General features: G+C 40.0%; 2 protein-coding genes across 5 annotated transcripts; one reads left to right on the forward strand and one right to left on the reverse strand.

Moving 5' to 3' along the window:
* Nucleotides 1-490: 490 nt before the first annotated feature.
* Nucleotides 491-27,001, reverse strand: LOC124146982 (neuronal acetylcholine receptor subunit beta-3-like). 3 transcript variants are annotated; one of them, XM_048396804.1, is made up of 8 exons: nucleotides 26,953-27,001; nucleotides 7,106-7,203; nucleotides 5,893-6,023; nucleotides 4,949-4,993; nucleotides 4,705-4,814; nucleotides 1,952-2,490; nucleotides 1,420-1,607; nucleotides 491-1,028 (listed from the first exon to the last, which is right to left on the reverse strand). In XM_048396804.1, exons 2-8 carry the CDS (start codon nucleotides 7,164-7,166, stop codon nucleotides 723-725), a joined length of 1,380 nt encoding a protein of 459 aa, XP_048252761.1. In that variant the 5' UTR covers nucleotides 7,167-7,203; nucleotides 26,953-27,001; the 3' UTR covers nucleotides 491-722. The 3 variants fall into 3 exon arrangements, with proteins under 3 accessions (XP_048252761.1, XP_046373527.2, XP_048252772.1); XM_046517571.2 differs by lacking the exon at nucleotides 26,953-27,001 and adding an exon at nucleotides 7,446-7,606; XM_048396815.1 differs by lacking the exons at nucleotides 4,705-4,814; nucleotides 4,949-4,993; nucleotides 5,893-6,023; nucleotides 26,953-27,001 and adding an exon at nucleotides 7,446-7,606.
* Nucleotides 8,612-15,147, forward strand: LOC124147006 (cytosolic iron-sulfur assembly component 2A-like). 2 transcript variants are annotated; one of them, XR_007221580.1, is made up of 6 exons: nucleotides 8,613-8,805; nucleotides 9,203-9,367; nucleotides 10,469-10,518; nucleotides 13,392-13,437; nucleotides 14,029-14,212; nucleotides 14,391-15,147. XR_007221580.1 is itself a non-coding variant. In XM_046517597.2 (5 exons), exons 1-5 carry the CDS (start codon nucleotides 8,652-8,654, stop codon nucleotides 14,133-14,135), a joined length of 522 nt encoding a protein of 173 aa, XP_046373553.1. In that variant the 5' UTR covers nucleotides 8,612-8,651; the 3' UTR covers nucleotides 14,136-15,147. The 2 variants fall into 2 exon arrangements, 1 of the variants encoding a protein (XP_046373553.1); XM_046517597.2 differs by having other exon boundaries at nucleotides 8,612-8,805; nucleotides 14,029-15,147.

A 27,001-nucleotide genomic window follows, 5' to 3' on the forward strand; every position in this document is an offset into this window, starting at 1 on the left:
GCCACCACGTAGTGTAGGCTTGCTGTTACAGGAACGTGTACCACGTCCCATAACAATGTATTTGGGTGATAGCTGCACCTGATGAGATCCTCATTCATTGTTCAATGCACCAGGAATCAAATCTCTACTGGGTTTTACTTCCACAGGACGAGTTCCTTGATGATAAGAATCAAATCCACTTCTTACACGGTTGAGTTTAGTCGATTGGGTTGATTTCTTGCGACAGAGAAAAATTTCCCATTTCCTGTTTACTTAAATATGTTTCTTAAAGGGCATATCCACGACATACAGAATTTGAAGTTTTAGTTTGAAACTCTTTCCTCTGATGATAGTAATTTTTCTATTTTGAATACAACCATGATTCTTTTGGCATTATGGATATTCAGGAATGTCAGAAGAACTGAGATTTGTGAGTTCAATTCGTAAATCTCAGCTAGTGTACCTAAGAATGTTGAGGATTACATTCAAAACAGCACAAATTTCAATAATCTTTTGAGGGATCTTTTATTATCCACGGAATTGTATTAAGCTGCAGTTGACCTAATCTTGTTACTAATTGCTTTGAGAATTATCTTGACTTCTCATGACCACAAACATATCTAGTTCAACTAGAATAAAAGACTTAGCACAGAATGTATGTCAGCTTCAGATCCTCGAATAATCTAATAGACAGAAGGGAATAGTAGCAGTTCCAACGTCCTCGGTGACTATCAGTATCGACATCAGTTGGACAGTTCGACGAGGAAGACTATGAGCACCACTAGGAACAGCGCCACGTGGAGGAGGAAGAACAGTCGGTCAAGGATGATGGCTACTGTCAGCCAGTCATCGTATTCCAGATCTACACTATCAGGGTCAGGTTTCTTGTCTTTGGTATGTTTCACCAGATAGTCTAAACTCTCTGATATCTTTTGGTAGGACTTTAAGATGGCACCAAACTCTGTAGGCGATGCTGGCGCTTCCTCAGATACAAAAGGAATCACAGCATTAGTGCCGTTTGCTTTAGGGTTCATCTTGTTGAGGTGCTTCTGGAAACAAAGGACATGGTTCATAAATGGACCTGGCAAGAACATTATCTCAGTGGTTTTACAGAATTTTAATTAAAGTAAGTCTAAGATCGAAGTTGATTGTTGCTGCTTTACAATATGTATATATGAAAGATTCTACATATCCAAGGGGACACGGACAAGATGAAGAAGAGTTGCATCCCTTAGGCGTTCCAAAAAGCTATAACCAAAGGTTAAAAAAGCCGATTCTCTCGGGCATTACGATGTTAGGTCAGCACCATACTCGTCCTTAAGGGAGTCACCAATGTGGTAATCGCCTAGTTGCATAATGTCAGGCTTCCGCCCCTCTAACGGCTGACCCGTGATATACCTGACACACTGTGCAAGGCGGCGTGTAATAAGTCTCACTTACATCCACATATTCTCTGAACTTGTGTGGTCTTTTCACGCACAGTATACGACCAAGCCTGTCAATGAAGATGGTGCGAACCATAGGAGGAACCTTCCAGCCTTGTTGACCCTTCAGATGCACCCTGAGGACGACGACAGCCAAGAAACACGATGTGCTGGCCCAAATCATCACCAGCATAAAATACACGCCTGAAATATGTAAAAGACATTAACATATTTGGGTGAGGTAGTCTATTGGTTAAAGGGGTAGGCTTGTCACACCGGAAAACCTAGGTTCGATTTCCCACACAAACAATTGTGATCGCCCATGTATATGTACACTGTCGCCATACAGGCGGTATATCGACTAAAGCGCCGTGTCAAATTCTGCCACCCACTCAATCAACAGACGAAGCCGGAACAACGTTATCTTACACAATGAATGCTATCAGTTAGTTAATAACAGATCACTGTTATCGTTAATAACGAAACCGGAATATTTGTATTTGTATGGTCGTCATTATCTCTGTACTCACTATGATAAATGGACTTACATATTATTGGCAATGGTTTCGAGTTTGGAGGAAGCCTTTCCAGAGTAATAAACTGGAACAATGTAACAGACAGGAAGACGGTGACTTCGAGCCCAATCTTCTCCCCAGACGCAGGGGGCAGGAAGAACCCGACTGCGGATATACTACAGATCAGGCAACACGGGAAGAACAACGTCAGAAGGAAGAACAGTGGCCGTCTACGTATGTTCACAGTGTAGATGATGGTGGTGTAGACGCTGTTGGTGTATATGTTTGGCTTCGTCACTGCACTGACGCCGGTGAGGAACCACTCAGCGTTCTCTTGGTACGACGCGACGTCTCCTTGCTCTGTGCTTGACAGGGTCACCATGGAGTCGTCATACACCCACAGTCCGAACTCCAGGGGGCACTGCTGCAGGTCAAACGGGAAGTAGGTGGTGTCCACCGAGCAGATGCTGCGGAGGATGGTGGGGAAGAATTGGGAGACGTTGCCCTCACTCGTTACTGCCAGGTTGTAGAATTTCCTCTCCGACAGAGCTACATTATTGCCGGAAGCAGTGCTGAAACATGTGACACATCAAGCGTATGACATGTACCATCTTGTAGAAACTAGCACATTTACATAGTATATACTACTACTACTACTACTACTACTACTACTACTACTACTACTACTACTACTACTAACATTAAGGGCCTGGTGAAGTACGCCTCTCAAAACTGGGTTACAGAAAGCCAAGAAGAAACGCTTTTAACTCTGATAAATCTTTCTGATTATCGTTTGTCATTCTGTAATCAAATGTATGATTTACCGATTGAGAAACGGAGGTCACTTAAACAATTTAACCAATAATTTCCACAGAATCATCTTGATAAATTAAATGACATTATTTCAGTGTTCTATATGTTCTATGCATGACATTAGCTGTTGCGTGTATGCTGCTGCTCGAACACTGGAGGAACTCCATACAGTTTCCTAAAGACAATGAACCAAAATACGGTAATAAATAAATAATCAAAAGAAAAACGGGTTCCAAATAAAAATAAATGAAACAAGGAAAGCTATATCCTGGATAGAACTTTGCTTGACATTCCTAAGGGCAACCAATGTCAAAAGAGACAACAAAAGGGAAAATTCTATATCTTGATTCTCATAAGGCAAAATTAAAGCTTTGGACAGAAAGAAAAAGAGAGTGAGATAAGACAAATAATTTCATGAAACAAACTAAACTTTTTAATTTTACTGAAAAACAGTTTTGCCGGCAATTAAATGCAACTAATGGCAATGATGAGAAAAGGCCCTCCATGGATTCCAGTGAAAGGTTTTGGAAACTTTGGTCAATACTCGGCAACTGTAACCTCGAGGATCCATGGGTAGAGGAGTACAATAATAGTGTACATGACAAAATAAAGTAACCATGGTTGTGTTTCATTACACATGATTGCCTGAAACAAAGGCAATTAAAAAATCCGAATCTAATACGGCGCCAGGGCCTGATGGTATTCTAAACCGGTTTGAGAAACGGTTCCCTTGTGTCCAAACACCATTACTTCACTGTTTAAATTCTCTTATGGATACAGGGGATGTTACGCCTTGGTTGTGCAAAGGTCGAACAATACTTCTCCCAAAGAATGGTGATTTGACTGACCCTAAAAACATCCGCCCTTTTACGTGTCTGAATACACCTTACAAAATATTCACAGGGTGTCTGACAGATCTTGTGTCATCATACTGCGCTTCCAATGACATTATGTACATGGAGCAGGCTGAAAGGTGAAACAGAAGGGTTTCTGTTTGTTGCTCAGGACCAGTCACTTCCCACTCAAAACCTTCAATGTGTGATTTTGTGTCAAAATGTAAATATGAATGTAGATTATGTAATGAATTTAATGAGACTGTCCAAGACATTGTCGGTTGATGCCAAGCTTTGGCAAAAACACAGTATCTTAAGCGACATGATAGAGTGGCTCGATCATTTATTACCGTCTTCGCAATACTTGTGTTTTTGACACAGGGGTCCATCCATGGTACGACCCAGAATATGTAGAGGGCGTCATCGAAAATGACAAATACAAACTTCTTTGGAATAGGCCCGTTTACAATCTCAGACGTACCCAGACCAATAAATCCAATGAAATCATTTATATAATTGACTTTTCTGTCCCTTTTGACACTGATGTGATTGACAAGATTCAGGAAAAACATGGCAAATATGCAGACTTTACTTTCGAAATGTCACGCTTGCATCCCAAGCTGTCCGAGTTGTCCGACTCCCTATTGTTCTTGGTGCCTTAGGTTTGGTACCTCCCAATCTGTTGACTGACATTGGGAGAGTACCCGGGTTTGCTACCAGGAATACAGCCCTTCTGACAATCGGGGTAATGCAGAAGGCTGCAGTGTTGGGGAGTCTTCACATTCTCCGAAAAGTTCTGGGTGGGTTTGACTAGGCAGCGCTTCCTGTGAGAAGTCCCATTCGCTGTCTGGGCTGCGTGTAGAGGGGGCAAGGGTCCTGAGCTGATGATGAGCCTAACCAGCCCAACTGTGCCAGGATCACCCAAACCTTCTTGTTGCGTTTTTATTTTAATCTGTACATAATAATTATTATTATTATTGTGCACTTGAATTGTTATTGTGCAGATTGACGTAAGACCGAGCGACAAGAAGGAAAGTCGTTGAGAAGCTTTTGTCACTGAAAGACTGACGATATTAAAATTTTCTTAATTTTCAAACTTAGGATAACACACACGCTTTGCAATATTCTAAACAGACATACTCATCATAGAGAGTGACGTCAGGGGTCCAAATACGGTCATAGGAAACGTGGATGGCGTCAGTTCCATTGAAGTGGGCGGGGTTCCACCGAAGTCGGCAGTCGGTCCACTTCTGAATGAAGATATGGATTCACATGTCTGAGAGTGTTTTCCGACTCATTTTGTCTATCAGTGACAGAGTCAGCAATGGAAAGATTAATCACATTTGGTTGGAGTAACGTGCTATCTAAATAAAATGTATCTCACCAGACGTATCCACGCGTTGCTTGTCAATATCTGTTTCGTCTCCGACTGTAAGGGACAACCATTCATACGATCACATTAGTGCGATTACAATATTCAATATTACAGAACAGGTGTTTGTTTGTTGTTTAACGCTGCACTCAGCAATATTCCAGCTATATAACGGCGGTCTGTAAATAATCTGGACCCACAGGCCGAACCAGACAATCAAGTGATTGACATCATGAGCATCGATCCACGCAATTGGAATAGGATGACATGCATCAACCAAGTCAGCGAGCCTGACCACCCGATCCCGTTAGTCGCCTCTTACGACAAACATAGTCGCCATTTACAGCAAGCATGGGTTGCTGAAGACCTATTCTTACCCGGATCTTCACGGGTTGCTGAAGACCTATTCTTACCCGGATCTTCACGGGTTGCTGAAGACCTATTCTACCCCGGATCTTTACGGATCACAGAACAAGTGTAAACAATGGATTGAATGGCAATGGTGCGATACGATACATTTCCAAGGCGTCTCAATGGTAAGAAATGTATCATTCTGTCATTATTGGCGACTGGCGAGAGATGACAGCATGCTCTGGTTGTAGCTGAATGTCCAGCGTCGGATCAGGGACAATATTCAAATACAGTTTTATTATGTGTCATCGTTACCCCGACTACGTGAGTCGATGTTCACAATATCAATCACTGGATCGATAAGACTCGATTACTTACAGACATATCCCTGGAAATCTGCTGAATGCGGCGTTAAACAAACAAATAATTTTGATTGCGTCTAAGAACCATCTTGGAACCCAATTGGTCGTTGTTCCTACATTCAGCAAATACATTTTTCTGTTCAGATTCGGTAACTGATATAAGTCTGAATAGTTGACAATAGTTTGACATAAACACACTTCTTTGTCATAAGTATCACAACAGCAGGCTGAGTCAGCGCCTACCAGAGTGACGACCTGTCTGAGAGCCATATCCATGTGCACCTCCACATTCGAGGCGTTCTTACATCGGGGCCGCATCTCCTTCTTGTAGGATCCAAGCACTGTTTCTATAAGGTCGCACGGTGGAGCATTACCTTGGAACGATATGTCAATGCATGTGCAAGATTATCAGCCAATGAACTAATACTAAACCAATATAAACATCATGATCAAATTCCATAAGGTCCTCTTATATCAGGTTTTTGTGAAATAATTTGTATTAAGTGAGTTTCGGTAATTATATTTACTTAATAATATGTACACTACGGTAGCAACACAGAAGCAGTGTACACAACGTGTACCGCTAACGTGGAAGTTCGCCATGTCAACATTTATGTTCAGATGTCATGGCTGATTCATCAAAGGTTGTATTAAAAAACAGGAAACGAGTGCATTTAAAACAAACACACTGACGAAGGGGGGCCCAGTGAAGTACCAGAGGTACATTTCTTGTACAGCCAATGAGTAAGTGAGTGAATTGGGTTTAACGCCGCTTTTAATAGTATTCCAGTTATATCGCTGCGTGCCAGCTTAATGTGGGAGGAAAGCCCGAATTGATGCAAGTCTCCGACGTTTACCACTTCGGGGAAACCCACGAGCACGGGTATGGTGCTGACAAACCTTGAAACATAATCGGGGCGAACCGGTTTTCGAACCCACAATCATTGGTTTCTGGCGTGCCCAAGGGACGCAACTTTGCACAGCGAATCGCGGCGCCTTAGGCCACCCGTGACCCCTGTACAGACAATGAAGCCACATGAAAGATAATGTAGCGTGTTGGTGAGGATATATATGGACATTTTCCATGATGGTATCCACAGACTTCAATGTTATGTGACCTGTAAAGATCTTGGGTAGAATAGGTCTTCAGCAACCCATGCTTGCCGTAAAAGGCGAGTATGCTTGTCGTAAGAGACGACTAACAGGATCGGGTGGTCAGATTCGCTGACTTGGTTGATGCATATCATCGTATTCCAATTGCGTGGATCGATCCTCATCATGTCAATTACTGGATTGTTTGGTCCAGACTCGATTATTTACAGACCGGAGTCATGTAGCTGGCCTATTGCTGAGTGCGGCGTTAACAAACAAACAAAACAAAAATCAATGTTATGCAATGTAAATATCGTGGGAAATGTCGCCCTGGTGCAAAGGGAAGAGTTGCATGTGTACTCACAGGGCTGACTTTGTGTCTGATGGAAAAGACACATCACAAGACACAGACACAACAATGCCATCTCCTGGTATCAGCTGTTGATCGGTAAGCACAAGGAACTGGAATCGGGAAACACAACATTCTGAAACTAGCATGTGTGTCATTTTATACCCTATATATCCTTCCATCTTAATCTTAGAATCTGATTCTTACAAAAAGAAACTTGCTACCATGTCCACAGACCCGTTCATATTAAAGCTTTAACGTAGTATACATTATTTGTCGTAATATATTATACGCATTACATTTCGGCTTCTCTATAACCATTTACACAGTACAATGTCCAGTGGGTTATTATTACCTCTATTCTTCGTGTCCTCATCTACAATACAGCAATAGTTCAGCAGGTTAACGTTCAGTCCATCAGTATGTCTCATCTCAGGGGAGAGACGTACCTCTTACATCTTGGAATGTCGGACAGCAGTCCCCCCACCGAACACCACCTCCCTACTCACTGTTACAGCTGTTCACATGATTATTACAATGCATTATTATTTTACGTCATTCAACCAGGTAACAGATCGGTAGTGAATACGATAATGATACAGGTAATGTCTTGAGGTACATGTCGAGCGAATAAAGTTATTATATAATATTGATGACATGTTCACAACTTCATAATAAGTAAGTGAAACATCTGTTGTTATTTACCAGTCATCGTTCACAGTGACCTTTTATGACAATATCAGTCTGTATATGTATTGTTAACCAACACTAACACTAACAGTGTATCGCTGGTCCATAGTTCACGTAGTTCATAATACATCACGGTAATAAATTAATGTATTTTATACCCTTTGCTTGCCCATTTCGCGAACACCTGGTGTCATCACTGATTTTCAGTGGCCCATTCCTATAATTTTCACAGCTATTTTGCTCTTTCCAACAAATTGATCTGTTTCGGTGGATAATCTAGACTGGTTATTCTCATGCATTGACAATTAATAAATGCATCTAAACATTAGTACTTTTACCCAAAAGATTTAGTTTTAGTTTTCATTGTTATCAGCATCAGGACTTTGTGGGTCAGGGGCGGTCGGGTAGCCTAGTGGTTAAAGCGTTCGCTCGTCACGCCGAAGACCTGGGTTCGAATCCCGACATGGGTACAATGCGTGAAGCTCATTTCTTGTGTCCCCCGCCGTGATATTGCTGGAATATTGCTAAAAGCGGCGTCAAACCAAACTCACTCACTCACTTTGTGGGACACGACGAAGATATGGGGAGATATGGGAAGATGTTCATGCCCTTACATTCTTACCATATCAATTACATGATAGTTGTAAGTTCAAATTGACAAACAAAGAAAATAATTTCGCAGGGATAAGAGTATTCGGCGTCACGACTGTCATCACTTGTTTGTAAACATAACGGTTCGTCAGTTGCGAGTTCAATTCAAAGCAGTTTTAACTGGTAGCAGCGATAGTGTAGAGAGCTTCGCGAACGGGATATCGCTGTGAGGAGCTTGGTGAAGGGGAGATAACTCTAATTTGTTGACATCACGGCCTCGATGCAAAGCATTGTAAAATTCTTCAAAGATGCAGTTCCGGCGAGGATGAATGAAACTAATTCTCCACCGGAAACAGAATGTAACGATGAAACAACTACAGTAACGGATCCGGAGCGAGATGGGGAGCTGAAAATACTCGCAGAAACTATTTATGGTGTGACGACTAGCCGATATGTTTTGTCCCTCGGTATTCGCTCACAATTAGTGTATTGCGACTTTGTAATACAGTATGTTGTGATCTAGGTGGTGATCTTCACAACATTGTAAATAATTATGATATAATGTCACCTAAACATAGTAAAGACAAAAGGTTACTGAAGACCTACATCTGGTGTCGTGTCCTTTGAATTGATTTGTGACAAAGTTAAGGAGGAGCTGTTGACGATTACGTTTTAAGATGCAGCAGTGTACAGACGCAGTTTGAAATCGCACCATCCTCAATATTTACATAAAGTGTGCACTAGTATATGTGTGTAGCAGAGATGGGTATATTGTAGTCATATAACTGGAAAGTTTGAAACCTCAGTCAAAGGAAAGTGTTGATGTTTCAGATATTATCCGTGATGTGCGAGACCCGGAGAAGCCGGAGACTTTGGAGGAGCTGAGTGTTATATCCGAGGAAGGAGTCCATGTCTCACGACTCCAGGGCGGTCAGCTGTTGGTCAAACTGACCTTCGTCCCCACTGTTCCTCACTGTTCTTTAGCATCACTCATAGGTACGCCTTCTTGCTGTTGCTCTGATTTCATACCTTCCCTGTCTGATCTTGCCACATAGAACACAATATTCCCCTCTACAGTTCATTCTTAATGTGTAGATGCCATGATACCCAACAAATGACAGGGTGTATAGATTATCTGCAACATATCATTTTACATTTGAAACTGTTTACCATAATGTTCGACATTCATAAATATGATATGCTGGAAACATTTGCTGAATGTTTCGCTCTGTCATCCAGCCTAATCATGCTAATTGGCTCATTAGAAAGTGATATCGAAGTACATAGGTTGCATATGTGGTGAAGACAAATGTCATTAAGTCATTTTCATGATATTGGCAAATTTTGATCAGACATAGCTTTCGCACATTTAGGACATTTTGCGTGAAAGTCCCAGAAAATGAATTAATCTGAAACCCTAATGAGTATATTCTAGTCCGAAGCTTCAGTTGCATGAAATGTCAATTGGATTAGGAAGTAAGTAAGCCCAATAAAGAAGAATCCAACTCTTGACATTAACAACCTCTGAGAAAAATGATGAAACAATATTCAGCCCATCTGTATTCTGGAACCTCTGTAGATCTATGCAATTTATAGATTCCTCTGCCCCTTTAATTGTCTTCTGAGGACTGGATTGTCTGGTCCGGACTCGATTATTTCCAAAGCACCATCATATAGCCATGACAGCTGGGATATTGCTGAGTGTGGCATCAAACAATCAGTCAATCAATCAATCCTCTGAGGTGCATGAAAGATCACTCCTTGTAGATGTAAGATAATTTCAGAAAGTATCAATAAGAGTGAGGGGCTGTGGGGTACCTACTCATTTACTTAATAACAATGATTGCTCAAAACATGCTACAACCTAGGCCTGTGAAAGTTGTGTTAACATGACTGAAGATTTCAAATGTTCATGTTAATTTCATACCCTTCAACATGTTATAACAGTTATAATGAAAAGTCTCAGCACTTGTTACATGTTTGTCCTTGACCTGGTCAAATCATCCAGAGTATTATTACTCACATTTGTTTAGATTTATTTTATTTAGATTTCCAGTGACATCCCCAGATACGATATTGGTCAATGTTTTATTCCAGGTCTAAGTCTGCGAACAAAGTTGGAAAAATGTTTGCCTGAGCAGCACAAGGTATGTGGTTACTCCTTGTAGTCATGTGAGCATCTTTTAACACCAGTCAGCTGATGTGACTGGGAATTACCAAGATTACTGATCCCATAACATGGTGGACTTACTTTCCTCCCGGTACATCATGTGGAATAATACCAGGGAATCTATAGTGTGGAATAATACCAGGGAATCTATAGTGTGGAATAATACCAGGGAATCTATAGTGTGGAATAATACCAGGGAATCTATAGTGTGGAATAATACCAGGGAATCTATAGTGTGGAATAATACCAGGGAATCTATAGTGTGGAATAATACCAGGGAATCTATAGTGTGGAATAATACCAGGGAATCTATAGTGTGGAATAATACCAGGGAATCTATAGATGCTCGTCTGACTGTACCAGCAACAGTAGTAGCAACAATGTGCAATAGTTATCATGCGCAAGTACTGATCGCTGTTAATGCTCTCGCAGCAACAGTAGTAGCAACAATGTGCAATAGTTATCATGCGCCAGTACTGATCGCTGTTAATGCTCTCGCAGCAACAGTAGTAGCAACAATGTGCAATAGTTATCATGCACCAGTACTGATCGCTGTTAATGCTCTCGCAGCAACAGTTGTAGCAACAATGTGCAATAGTTATCATGCGCCAGTACTGATCGCTGTTAATGCTCTCGCAGCAACAGTTGTAGCAACAATGTGCAATGGTAATCATGCACCAGTACTGATTGCTGTTAATGCTTTCGCAGCAATAGTTGTAGCAACAATGTGCAATAGTTATCATGCGCCAGTACTGATCGCTGTTTATGCTCTCGCAGCAACAGTAGTAGCAACAATGTGCAATAGTTATCATGCACCAGTACTGATCGCTGTTTATGCTCTCGCAGCAACAGTTGTAGCAACAATGTGCAATAGTTATCATGCGCCAGTACTGATCGCTGTTAATGCTCTCGCAGCAACAGTTGTAGCAACAATGTGCAATAGTTATCATGCGCCAGTACTGATCGCTGTTAATGCTCTCGCAGCAACAGTTGTAGCAACAATGTGCAATAGTAATCATGCACCAGTACTGATTGCTGTTTATGCTCTCGCAGCAATAGTTGTAGCAACAATGTGCAATAGTTATCATGTGCCAGTACTGATCGCTGTTTATGCTCTCGCAGCAATAGTTGTAGCAACAATGTGCAATAGTTATCATGCGCCAGTACTGATAGCTGTTTATGCTCTCGCAGCAACAGTAGTAGCAACAGTGTGCAATAGTTATCATGCACCAGTACTGATCGCTGTTTATGCTCTCGCAGCAATAGTTGTAGCAACAATGTGCAATAGTTATCATGCGCCAGTACTGATCGCTGTTTATGCTCTCGCAGCAACAGTAGTAGCAACAATGTGCAATAGTTATCATGCACCAGTACTGATCGCTGTTTATGCTCTCGCAGCAACAGTTGTAGCAACAATGTGCAATAGTTATCATGCGCCAGTACTGATCGCTGTTAATGCTCTCGCAGCAACAGTTGTAGCAACAATGTGCAATAGTTATCATGCGCCAGTACTGATCGCTGTTAATGCTCTCGCAGCAACAGTTGTAGCAACAATGTGCAATAGTAATCATGCACCAGTACTGATTGCTGTTTATGCTCTCGCAGCAATAGTTGTAGCAACAATGTGCAATAGTTATCATGCGCCAGTACTGATCGCTGTTTATGCTCTCGCAGCAATAGTTGTAGCAACAATGTGCAATAGTTATCATGCACCAGTACTGATAGCTGTTTATGCTCTCGCAGCAACCGTAGTAGCAACAGTGTGCAATAGTTATCATGCACCAGTACTGATCGCTGTTTATGCTCTCGCAGCAATAGTTGTAGCAACAATGTGCAATAGTTATCATGCGCCAGTACTGATCGCTGTTTATGCTATCGCAGCAACAGTTGTAGCAACAATGTGCAATAGTTATCATGCACCAGTACTGATCGCTGTTTATGCTCTCACAGCAACAGTTGTAGCAACAATGTGCAATAGTTATCATGCGCCAGTACTGATCGCTGTTAATGCTCTCGCAGCAACAGTTGTAGCAACAATGTGCAATAGTTATCATGCGCCAGTACTGATCGCTGTTTATGCTCTCGCAGCAACAGTTGTAGCAACAATGTGCAATAGTTATCATGCACCATTACTGATCGCTGTTTATGCTCTCGCAGCAATAGTTGTAGCAACAATGTGCAATAGTTATCATGTGCCAGTACTGATCGCTGTTTATGCTCTCGCAGCAACAGTTGTAGCAACAATGTGCAATAGTTATCATGCGCCAGTACTGATCGCTGTTTATGCTCTCGCAGCAATAGTTGTGGCAACAATGTGCAATAGTTATCATGCGCCAGTACTGATCGCTGTTAATGCTCTCGCAGCAATAGTTGTGGCAACAATGTGCAATAGTTATCATGCGCCAGTACTGATCGCTGTTAATGCTCTCGCAGCAATAGTTGTGGCAACAATGTGTCATGATTAATATGTTCCTCCCCACTCAACAAGCTTATGTTTTTGCATCCTTGGCAATGCCAGGATCCGAAGAAATGGGTTTTAATCCTTGAATTGTCCAGATTATGTTCCTTTGTTTGTCAGCCCAGTACCTATTCCTTTGCTTTTGTGTAAGCTTCACCACTTTGGGCCTTCCTTCCCAAATAGCTAAATGCAGTGATGTAAGTTTTAGAACTGCGGTGTTAAACCCAACTCACTCCAGCTTTTTCATGCTGTGACTGCTTTCCATTTGATTTGAGAAGTATGCCAGGGGAAGCAACTCTTGTCAGAAAATATTTCGTTCACAATGTTTTATTTGACCAATATGATTTAATTGAGTATTACCATGGTTACAGGTAAAATTGATTTGTTTATAGCTTGACATCTTCATCAAAGAAGGAACCCACTCAACAGCTGATGAAAGTAAGTCAAATAATATACATGAGATCATTTCATGAAGACATGTTTTTAACAATGAGTTGTGAGATACATAGTATATGACAGGCACGAGTGCAGTAATCTGTTTCTTACAGTTACACACCCTAAAATCGCAACCATCTAGCATCAAATCCATGCATATTTTGTCAGTTCCCAGGTGCCGTGGCACATTAATACATAAAACAGCGATCATGAGTAACGTCATCCGGTCAACTTCTTACTACTCATACCTAGTGTGATCAGCCACAAAATAGTTTCAGCCATATGTGTGGATTTTCAAGGTGAAGATGATAATACAAACTAGATGAGATCAAAGAACATTTATTAAACTCTCTAAAACAGTTAGGGTACAGGCATAGGTGAGTTTGACTGAAGCATGAGAAACTTGTCAATGAATTACAATCAGGAAAGCGGTCCGTCTTAATCTGACCTTAGGTCATCACCATGGAGTAGCCAATCACAGATTTAGAATTTGATCTGACACATATGTTTGATGCCCGTTATGGGTTTCTCCCCGGCCACAGGTGTGAGAAGATGTTGTGTTGATGTTGTGAGGATGTTGTGTTGATGTTGCAGTCAACAAGCAGATCAATGACAAGGAGAGGATCGCTGCCGCCATGGAGAACCCCAACCTGAGGGAGCTCATCAACAAGTGCACCGAGGAACCAGATGATACGTACTGATACATGCAAGATGATACATGCGGGCATACCAGATGATACATACTGATACATTAAAGATGATACATGCAAGATGGTACATACATACTGGTACAACATGATACATACTGATACACGCAAGCTGAAACATGTTGATACACGCAAGATGGTACATGTCGGCATACAAGATGATACATACAAGATGGTACATACATACTGGTACAAAATGATACATACTGACACATGCAAGATGATACATGCCGGCATACAAGATGATACATGCGGGCATACAAGATGGTACATACAAGATGGTACATACATACTGGTACAATATGATACATACAGATACATACAAGATGATACATGCAGGCATACAAGATGATACATACAAGATGGTACATACATACTGGTACAACATGATACATACTGATACATACAAGATATATCTTTCTGATACAGTTAGGCATACACGGAGATGTTGCAGGGCATTACTAGTTTATTCACAGGTGACAGAGTGTTGCTTGATCAGTATTATACAGATGTATAAGCACTGATGTTTGAAAGCACTTGAGGAAAGTACTTCACAACATTTCACATAAATTCAAAATGATGCTCACTGATTGCGATTGCTGTATTTCTCTGATTTGTGAATATTGATTCCATTTTGATTCAGAATAATGTATATTGAATCAGAATTATGTATGGACATTGATTTGAAGGATGTATACAGTAAAATGTAAAAAACAAGATAGTACCATGCTGTCCCTTGTCTCACTGTGGACAGATAAAGCCCAGGTAGGACTCACTCCAAGATGTTACATGAGCTGTCTCGGAGTTCTGTTTCTGTCTGACACTGATAATAGAGACTCCTGGTAATGAGAAATTTCTCTACAAGCCATCGGAGGGCAAGGTGAAGTAGGACTCCTAGTGATGATACAACACGATACCCTAGAGGAATTCACATGTTGATTTTACAAATAAAAAGAGAAATAATTGATAACACATTGTATCCCTTTTGTAATGTGTTATCAGTTATTGCTGTAAAAATATGTCACTTTTTAATGGCATATTCAGCCATACGTAAACGCATCTTGATTAATATTTTGATTAGGTAGACAAAATATGCAGGACTCAAGGTCAATGTCCGAGGTCAAGGCCACTTATCACATGGTGTAGCAGCAGATAGCAGGGGTACCTGTGTAGGGGTGGATGTTGAGTGAGTGAGTGAGTGAGTGAGTGAGTATTATTTTACGCCACTTTTAGCAATATTCCAGCAATATCACGGCGGGGGACACCAGAAATGGGCTTCACACATTGTACCCATGTCGGTAATCGAACCGGGTCTTCGGCGTGACGAGCGAACGATTTAACCACTAGGCTACCCGACCGCCCCTGGATGTTGAGGGTAATGTGAATTAGTATAAGGGTACACAGAGCTCCAGATAACTTTTTGAGCAATTAAGCTTTTACACGAAGGTTTCTATTTTAATTGGTTTATTATATTTTTCATTGGGTAACCAATATTTTTTCACTCATCTGTTCATCACTCTATTTGGGTTTTTCCCAAGATGAGTAAACATTTTGAGTTTTTAAAAAAAAAATAAAAAATAATGTTTTAGATGTATATAACGGTCCTAAATATAGGCTTGACTCGGAAAGTGAATTAGCTCGTAATTGTTTTTCGGAAATTAGCTCCGTTGTACGCATGCTGAAAAACCTTCATTGGGTATTTACGCGTGCTGTTTTCAAACAATTGTGTTTTCCATTTAATGCATGCGTTTCTGTATGCAAGATAGTTAAAAGTAATTGGGTTTTGAATAGTTTGGGGGGTATTTTACGCAAATACGATGCTTATCTGTAGCTCTGCCGGTATAGTTGTGTAGGCAGATGCTTCAAGACATAACCAAAAATATGAGTGTTATGATTAATGAAATCAGCATGATTAGAGAAACGGTTACATTTTTGTAAGGAAACACAACTTTATGGATAACAACTTCTGGTCTATTGCATATAGCAATGATTCGATGTAGATTACACCGTTATCAAGTTGGAGTGATAACACCAGCTTGAAAACGGTGAATGAATCTACCCCAAAACATATAGCAGTGATAACGACAGCTGGATAACGGTGCAAGAATCTTCATCAAACGCCGCTATATGCAATAAACCAGAAGTTGTTATCCATAAAGATGTTCATTTTGTAAGAACTCACAAACGTCTACAATGCCAATCAACAGTTGGTTGCATATATTTGCTTTAAACCTTATGTAATCAGAAAGTGTTTGTGTAGTGGTGAACCCAGATGACAATGTTTGGTATCTGTGAAGAAAGTAGGTGAATGTTTATTACATATTTGCCGATACTACTGATTATGTTTATATTTAAAATACTGTATGATCTCATCCTCCATCATGTCCATGGGTTATGTTGTTGTGTACAAGGGCAAGACTGGATGTAGGTAATGGTTGTTGATGTGTGTATGCAGTTTAACCCTTTGTGATTAAATAAAATGTCATTATCAATTTGCGTGCGTGTCTTCTTATGTAAACATGTGAAACTACCATACAACACAGGTGAGGTGAAATGGGATTTAACGTCGCGTCCAAGATTATTGCACTTATGTAGCGACGTGCATGCACGTGTGTGGCTGCTTGTACTAGTCCGGACTGATGTCGATTTTATAGTGCTAGCCCACTGAGATACCATGCAGTAGTTTAACGTGAATACCCAACTAAGACACGGTATACTGACTCCGAGCCGACCAGTCCTTGATTTAGCCCCTAAATGCCAATCGCCAGACAGGGTAACAACAAGTACCATCTTTTAACGTCTTTTGGTATGACGCGGTCTTGGATCAAGCCCGGACCTTCCGCTCTCCTGGCAGACGCTCAACCACTAGGCCACAAGGCGGACTTACAAAACACATCACTTCAAGTTTAAGAGGTTTCATTGTACTTAAGGCCTCCGGCGCCCATATACAAAACAAGAGTACAAAGAGATAATATCCGTGAGTACAACACAGCTAAAGGGATGTGCTGCATACAATACATATGTGGAGACAATGTTACAATGTCGGTGTACACAATTATTTTACGAAGTATCTTCACGATACTATAAGATTCTTGCGCCGAGAAAGTGCACGATGAACAAAAAGTGCTAACCTCAATTGTTTTTCCATCATTAGAATTCAACAGAGATTTACATGAATACAAATTTGATAAACGCGGGTATTTCTGTGGAATATATGCTTCCCTTAAATCAGTATAAACAGTACAAACAAGCAGTATATGAAGTTCATCCTCTATACAAGTTTAACAGTAAGGACACAATCTCATTGGTTTCGATATAGAAAGATGTCGTTCAATGTTAACCATTATTTCAGACAATCCGAGACGAAATCTTGAATATGTTATGCGCAGAGATTGGCATGTTATAACATTTAAATACAATTCAGGTTCAATCAACGATTTAAAAGATCTATACATGACATATCTTGAACTGTTTTCAAGTGTCGATCTCCAATCCTGCTGAAACATATCTAGTGACTTTCTCTGAATTAATCTAAAAAAATCATTTTTATTACCGACAACTTGATACAACGACACATAACCGAAACCGTGATAAAATAGCATGTAACGAATATTTGATGCCCATGTTGTGTACCCATGATTGTCCAGATTAAGTTACATTTTGTATGCTTTTCTAGGCAGGCGGTCTTCGTGCATTTCTAAAATATTAAACCAGTATTTTAGACAACGAATATATGCATTATGTACATCGGATATTCTCCACATTCGCCATAAACCATACAGTTTGGAGTGTTTATTCCTGTCTTCAAAAACCTTTTGCATGCTTACAAATGTATTTTTTCTATTGGTTCATAAGTTTTAAAACCCCAAAGTTCGGAGCCGTATAAAAGGATAGACTATATGAGCATCCAATAACTCAAAATAAACTCGAGGTGGAACAGGTTCTAATTTAGATACAGTGGTAAGTAACATGATCATTGCTTTCTTGGCCCTTACAGCTAAATTGTGGACAGATTTTCCTAAATTCAAAATATTAGCAAATAAAATACCCAGGTATTTATATTCATCTGCAAGACTAACTGGGGTGTTTTTGTAAAACCAGTTTTCGGACTTAGCGTGTTGACCACCTCTTGTAATGGCTTCGGCTTTTGGACACTGGGAATATCCAGCAGCGCATGGACTTGACAGTTGTTCAGGGCATGGACATTTTAAGTGTTTTATGCTAAAATGAAAGCAATTTATAAAATTAAAAATGTTGTAATAATTTTGTGTTAAACTTTCTGTGAATGTTTTGGCTCAGACCACGAGTATTCAGACCTTTGCAAAAAGCTTGGGCACATCTTCGATTCACAACTATAGTGGAAGATCACTTCAATAGGTGTGAGTTTCAGCGGATACTTTGCGTTGAGAAAGCTATACCACAGGTTGTATATGTGGGTTCTTCTCTGACCAGATCAGTAATGTAAAGTCGTAAGCAACAGTTTCACTCGGTGCCGGTGACTTCGATAACAAGAGTTGCCTCCCTTCGTCTGTTGACGAGCGGGCAATCTTGGTGTAGTTTCTCCACATTGTTCAGAGGAGTATTGAGGAATCCACTCACACCAGGTATAACATGCACGCACATAATATGGTACATGCAGCCATACACGATGATACATAAAGGTACATAATATGATACATCAAACAGCCATACAATATACTACGCACTTTAACACAAGGTACAGCTTACATGAACACAATATGGTGTATACAACCGTACAAGATCTTACATACATGAACACAAGATGATACACACGTAAACACAATATGGTACATACAATATGGTACACTCAGCCGTACAAGATACTACATACATGAACACAAGGTGCAGCATACATGAACACAAGATGGTACATACAGCCATGCAATATGGTACACACAACCGTACAAGATACTACATACATGAACACAAGATGGTACATACGTAAAAACAAGGTGGTACATACAACCATACAATATGGTACACTCAGCCATACAAGATGCTACATACATAGACACAATATGATACATACGTAAACACAAGACCTTTCAAAGAGCCATACAATATGGTGCATACAACCGTACAAGATACTACATACATGGACACAAGATGGTACATACAGCCATACAATATGGTACATACAGCCATACAAAATACTACATACATGGACACAAGATGGCACATACAGCCATACAATATGATACATAAAACGGTACAAGATACTACATACATGAACACAAAATGGTACTTACAGCCATACAATATAGTACATACATCCATACAATATGGTACATACATCCATACAATATAGTACATACATCCATACAATATGGTACATACATCCATACAATATAGTACATACATCCATACAATATGGTACACACAGCCATACACTATGGCCCATACATCCATACAATATGGTACATACATCCATACAATATAGTACATACATCCATACAATATAGTACATACATCCATACAATATGGTACACACAGCCATACACTATGGCCCATACATCCATACAATATGGTACACACAGCCATACACTATAGTACATACATCCATACAATATAGTACATACATCCATACAATATGGTACATACATCCATACAATATGGTACATACATCCATACAATATAGTACATACATCCATACAATATAGTACATACATCCATACAATATGGTACACACAGCCATACACTATGGCCCATACATCCATACAATATAGTACATACATCCATACAATATAGTACATACATCCATACAATATAGTACATACATCCATACAATATAGTACATACATCCATACAATATAGTACATACATCCATACAATATAGTACATACATCCATACAATATAGTACATACATCCATACAATATAGTACATACATCCATACAATATAGTACATACATCCATACAATATAGTACATACATCCATACAATATGGTACATACATCCATACAATATGGTACACACAGCCATACACTATGGCCTATACAGCCATACAATATGGCCCATACATCCATACAATATAGTACACACAGCCATACAATATGGCCTATACAGCCATACAATATGGCCCATACATCCATACAATATGGTACACACAGCCATACACTATGGCCCATACAGCCATACAATATGGTACACACAGCCATACACTATGGCCTATACAGCCATACAATATGGCCCATACATCCATACAATATGGTACACACAGCCATACACTATGGCCTATACAGCCATACAATATGGCCCATACATCCATACAATATGGTACACACAGCCATACACTATGGCCCATACAGCCATACAATATGGTACACACAGCCATACACTATGGCCCATACAGCCATACAATATGGCCCATACATCCATACAATATGGTACACACAGCCATACACTATGGCCTATACAGCCATACAATATGGCCCATACATCCATACAATATGGTACACACAGCCATACACTATGGCCCATACAGCCATACAATATGGTACACACAGCCATACACTATGGCCCATACAGCCATACAAGATGGCCCATACATCCATACAAGATACTACACATCCATACAATATGGTACATACAGCCATACACTATGGCCCATACAGCCATACAATATGGCCCATACATCCATACAATATGGTGCATACAGCCATACAATATGGCCCATACATCCATACAATATGGTGCATACAGCCATACACTATGGCCTATACAGCCATACAATATGGTACATACATCCATACAATATGGTGCATACAGCCATACACTATGGCCCATACAGCCATACAATATGGTACATACAGCCATACACTATGGCCCATACAGCCATACAATATGGTGCATACAGCCATACACTATGGCCCATACAGCCATACAATATGGTACACACAGCCATACAATATGGTGCATACAGCCATACACTATGGCCCATACAGCCATACAATATGGTACACACAGCCATACACTATGGCCCATACAGCCATACAATATGGTGCATACAGCCATACACTATGGCCCATACAGCCATACAATATGGTACACACAGCCATACAATATGGTGCATACAGCCATACACTATGGCCCATACAGCCATACAAGATGGCCCATACATCCATACAAGATACTACACATCCATACAATATGGTACATACAGCCATACACTGTGGCCCATACAGCCATACAATATGGTACATACAGCCATACAAGATACTACACATCCATACAATATGGTACATACATGGACACAATATGGTACATGCACTCCGTGTTCGATTCCCCACACATGTAAGACCAGATTGTGGGCCCCATTGTAATTATTACACACTACAAATGCACCAAACACCTCAAGTGTTCGTTAGTGTTAAATATTTATTATTAACCAAACATTATTCTTGTATGTTTTATAGTTTGTCACAGTGGTGTTGAATATCAGTCAAGATTGAAACAAACATGAACGTGATCCCAGCAGTATATAATACAAAAACATCCAAAGTTTCTTTCCTCCGTTCTGCTGGCGGGTTATCAAACAATGACACAAGTGTGTTTTACTTGCTGACAGCGTGTCACTGTGCATCATTTCAGTAGCGTTCACCAACAGATACGCTGACAATACGCAACATCACAGATACGGAACACAGCTGTTTCCCATTTGTAGTGAGACTTCTTACACTGAAAACAATCACAAAAAGTGACGTACATATATCTATATTGCTTTCAGAGGCATACATGTAGACGACATTGAATGCACGGTAGCGATACTGCAGTCCGCATTGTAGATACAGGTATACTGATGGAATGAAATAAGGGAGCAACTTTGATGGAAGGAATATTTAAACATGTTAACCATGCAGTTTTGTATGTTCCCCGGTGATCCCAAGATTGTATAGTATTGTTCGCATTTGATTGTTTGTTTGTTTTTAAGTAGCAGTTAGAGATATTGCAGCTATATCGCGATTGCCTGGAAATAACCGGGTCTGATTCAAGCAAGCCTATGGTCGACTACATCCGATGACATATAAACAGTCGACAAATAATTCTTGACAAATGTAACCTCTTTTTAGTCGATGACCACATCAGATACTAATGATTCACTCAGTTAGTTATTTTCTTGACAGAACGCCGTGTTGTTTACCACAGAAGTAAACATGCCTTTCCCATATGTATTGATTTTTTAGTTATTTCCACTGGTATATTCCAATCATAAGGGGCGGTGGGGTAGCCTAGTGGTTAAAGCTTGCGCTCGTAACGCCGAAGACCTGGGTTCGAGTCCCCACATGGTTACACTGTGTGAAACCCATTTCTGGTGTCCCCCGCCGTGATATTGCTGGAATGTTGCTAAAAGCAGCATAAAACCACACTCACTCACTCACTCACAATCATGAGTTCATAAACGTTTCCTTGCCTTGATGTCGATGTGAATGTGTGTAAAGAAATAACCAAACGAAGGAATTAAGAAATATCTAATGAGACACTTAACCTTTTAAGGATGCATTTGAGACTATGTTGCAAGTAAGGAATAGTTTGTAAACATTTGCACGAAAGCTTGGGAAACAAATATTCTGATGGAATGTTTCTTTAATAAGGAATCGTGATTTCGTTATGTCGAATTTGAACGGAAAACTGATATCGTATGTATAATTGAACTTAGGTTTGGGTATCGTTGGCTCTCACGCTTGAGCCTCATGTTCGATTCCCCACATTGATACTGTGTGTGAAGCCCAGGTGTTCCCAATCCGATATCGGCCTCGAATAGTGCTACACTCGTACAAAGAACGCTCTGTTCCCTTCAGACAATATTGTACTGCTAGTCAGAGGCAAATGAAATATGTGTTGTTATGTGTGTAAGTAATATTAGTGGCTGTAGAAGCTGATGTACATGTATTTGAAGGACTTATCAGAGGCAGCAAATGATGCTCGTGCGAGTGCTGCCACCGGCAGTGAGTGATTAGAGTCGTCTGCCCCTGATTGTTTACGAACACGGCAGGCGTAATCGTTCGAAAGGAGAGAAAATTCAGATCGAGGGAAATGGAATTTCGAAACAAAAATAATGTCTCTCCATTTTTGAAAAATTTCTTTGATGTGACTGAAGATGTCAGATTTGTCCTTTCTTTTAAAAAAAGGATGTGGCAAATATTTTGTTTTTATTTTGAAGAGGTGGCAAAATATTTTTTGGCCAAAGTAATGTGATTAAAGTGTATTAAAAGACACTAAATGTCTTTTCAGCATGATCAGTTGAGGTTTGTTCAAATGAGGTAAATAAAAACCGTTACGACAAAACCCTTTACATAATCATAAGAAATCTCTGCCCAAGACAGATTCGATTGTACAATTCCGACTATATCACGAGCATATGTTTATGAACTACTATCAAATAGTGATGATACCAGGTATAATAATGCTTACTATTTCTTGGTATATTTATGTATTAGTTTATGTAATTAATCACTTTTATGTATATGTATTTAATCACTCACTCACATAACATTTTTTTTCTCAGGCTAGTTGCCTTGAACACCATAATGGGCTTTTCGTCTGGTCAAGGTCTGATTATTTACAAACCTCTGGGACAAGGCTCGAACTGCTGACTGTGCCTCAAAACAACATTTACCCAATCCTTCATTGTTGGGTTCAGGGGTCCCATGAGTGCGGAGGTCTGAATACCCATCTAATTACCTGGATCCATACAATGTACACGTCATGGTTCGACTGGTTACATGCGCAATAATATACAAAACATTGACTCGTGCGACTTTAAATAACACTCCCTCACTCGAGATACAAATAGCTATATGAGATAGCTGCATTTCGAAAATAAGCATCTAACAGAACTAAATCCTGAATCCCGAAGGAGACTAAATATTACTAATGCTGTTAAGCATCAAAGAATCATAATTCTTTCAGCAAGTGTCTCAGTGCCGAGTCTACTCGACCACCTGCCGACGCTCTACTCAAGTGCCAGGAATGCTGGCATGTCTTGATATTGCTAAGTGTGGACCTGGTTTTATTGGGCATCATCTTCAACAAGCCACACATTTAAGTCCCCTCACTGCACCGACACAGAAGCAGCTACAGATACTGTTGTGAAATATTTTAATGCATTTCGCTTTGTGGTTAGGGGGTGAGTGGTGTTTGAAATAGCAGAATCAACTTTAAATGGCCATATAATAAGGAAAATCGCTGTAGCGGTCAATTAACGCAACGGTTATGGCATTCGCTCATTGTGAAGAATGAAGAGGTTCGGTACTCTACACAGGCAAAACACGCGCGCGCGTACGCTCACAGAAAACAACCTTGCGTACCCTCGCACACAGGTACGCACACACGCTCACTCCCCAATAAGTAAAAAGAAGTGCGGCAAAACCCTTTCCATATTCATAAGAAATCTCTGCTAAAAGCAAAGTCGAGTGTACGATTCCGACTATATCATGAGCATGTGTTTATGAATCACTATCAAGCAGTGATGATACCAGGTATTCGCGAAAAGATTAGCGTATCCTGCCCCACCGGTGGCACCCATCACAAACACATGCAATGGCAAGTCAATCTTTCACCTCATAAGGCATGGGAACATATGGTACAAGTCAAAATAGGAAATTGCATCGGACATCATTTGTGTCACTTTTGCGTCAATTTTAGAAATGTCTCAAACATTTTTGAAAGTTTTACTGAGGCCTTCAATGTTGTATCCTTCCTGAAACAACTTTTGATTTAGAATTGTATGACGCTCCTTGAAATCACCAAAGGCCGGAGCTGATGGAATTTATTTCTCGACAAATAGGGACAGTTGACTGTGGGATATGTCATACAGTCTTGTGGTGAGTGTTTTGTCACTCTGAATCTTTATGCATAGATCTAAATATGAAACAGATGAGGCGGTCTCACTTGCATCCTTTATTTCTAGTTCAGGTAGGTAAATCAGTGGAAGGGAATTGGATATGTGATGGTTATTGAACGCTATCAGATCATCGATATACCTGAAGCTTAAGTCAGACTTCTTGGCCAAATTACCTTGTTTTGACTTTGCCAATCCGAGCAGAAATTCTGATTTATATGCATAAAGAAACAAATCCGCAAGAAGGGCAGCACAATTGGGATGCCTATTTCTTGGCTAATAGACTATAAATGTGTTACACCCAAATTTCGCACAGATGTTATCAATGAGGAAGTCTATCATTTTACATTTTGAATTCTCAGTAAACTTAAGATGGAATTGCTTTCTTTTTTGACAAGTTGCCCTGAATCTCACAAGATAGATATGTAGCTATATCTATTGTCACTACTTTTAGTACCAAATGCCTCATTGATCAAGGAACGGTGTTTTCCCTGACGTTTGTCATGTAGAATAGTTGGAAGAATTTAACTTGGAAATGTTTGAGATTGCAAAATTTCAAGCAAATGCTGGGAGTTTTTAAGAACCTATATGGTATTAATTCCACTTGTCTCAAATACTTTCTGTAAATATAAAGAAAGTCCTTCCTTGATTATATTAAGGATTATGGTTAATATTTGAGACAGGGATTTGATGGTACATTTGCTGGACCCAGCAATATATCTCTCTTTGTACGGATTTTGTATGGAGCTTTGGAATCCAGTACAAAATACTTAATTTCTAGTACAAAATAATGATAATAATACTTTATTTCCAGTACAAAATAATTAATTTCCAGCACAAAATACTTAATTTCCCTCTGGTCTAAAGAGGCTGGGAATTGACTTTCACTCCTCTCTCATCCACATACTGAAATAAAAGGAAACATAATTCCAACGCACTGTGGCACTGTGACTTGGACAGTTGGATAAACCGTTCAAATGTAATTTTAATCACGTATAGACGACATAGAGCTGTATTTATACAGTATTCAACAGACATGTTCCATGAGCTCTTTCCTACTCTACATTGTGTACCAACCAATACAACTACATCATAACACCACCTAATACTTCAACATTATGTCGATCCGGATAATCTCACAACGCATCGGACAAGGGGAACTCGAGCTATGACAAAAATGTTAAGAAGTGATGGCATTTTTCAATCCTGTCTCCCCCCACCATTACCACTGACACGATACTTGTTTTCATAACAGATTTAAGAATGCATGCCCCAGCTAAGCCAAAACATTTTTTAATCTCTTCTGCAAAAAAACTAATGTACTTTGAAGTGGTTTGGACAGATCAAAGAGCTTGAGCAAACAGTATCTACATAGGACAAGACAGGACTTTTCACTTAACGCGGATTCTAGCGATCAAAGACGACTTCACTTCAACATTGAATCGTTGAAACTTGGGTTATCTAACACGGCAAACATTGAAGTCAACACCCTATTGTGAGGTGAACTTTAATACCAATACTTTATTCATACGCACAGGAATGGTATTGTTTTCTTATCTGAAGAGCGCACAAAGTTGAGGTCAGTGAAAACGGGTAGGCAAAATATCAAAGGGGTGGAATTGTTAAACAAATACGAGAAATAGAGAGGTCTTTGAGAATAAAGCCTAGAAGGAATTCTAGTTTCAGTTAATGGCTACACACTTGCAATAGCATTCAAGTGGTGTAGTGGTTGTCGTGCCTCAACAGGGAGTAGCTATGCTAGATTGTACATGTAGGATGTGGCACTTGAACTTTTACGCGAAACAATAAGTGAGTAAATGCTATTTTACGCCGCATTAAGCATTTTTCATCTAGATAAAGGCGGCATGTAAATAATCACGTTGTACCAGACAATCAGTGGTTGAGCTATTGGAGTCATGTCACACATTCTAACCAAGCAATGTTGTTCTACCTGGAATCTCCACGAGGCCCAGGATAGACCTTCCACAGTACTCTAGCCA

Source organism: Haliotis rufescens, unplaced genomic scaffold (genome assembly GCF_023055435.1).
Source record: "Haliotis rufescens isolate VD_foot unplaced genomic scaffold, xgHalRufe1.0.p SCAF_1, whole genome shotgun sequence".
NCBI lineage: Eukaryota > Metazoa > Mollusca > Gastropoda > Lepetellida > Haliotidae > Haliotis > Haliotis rufescens.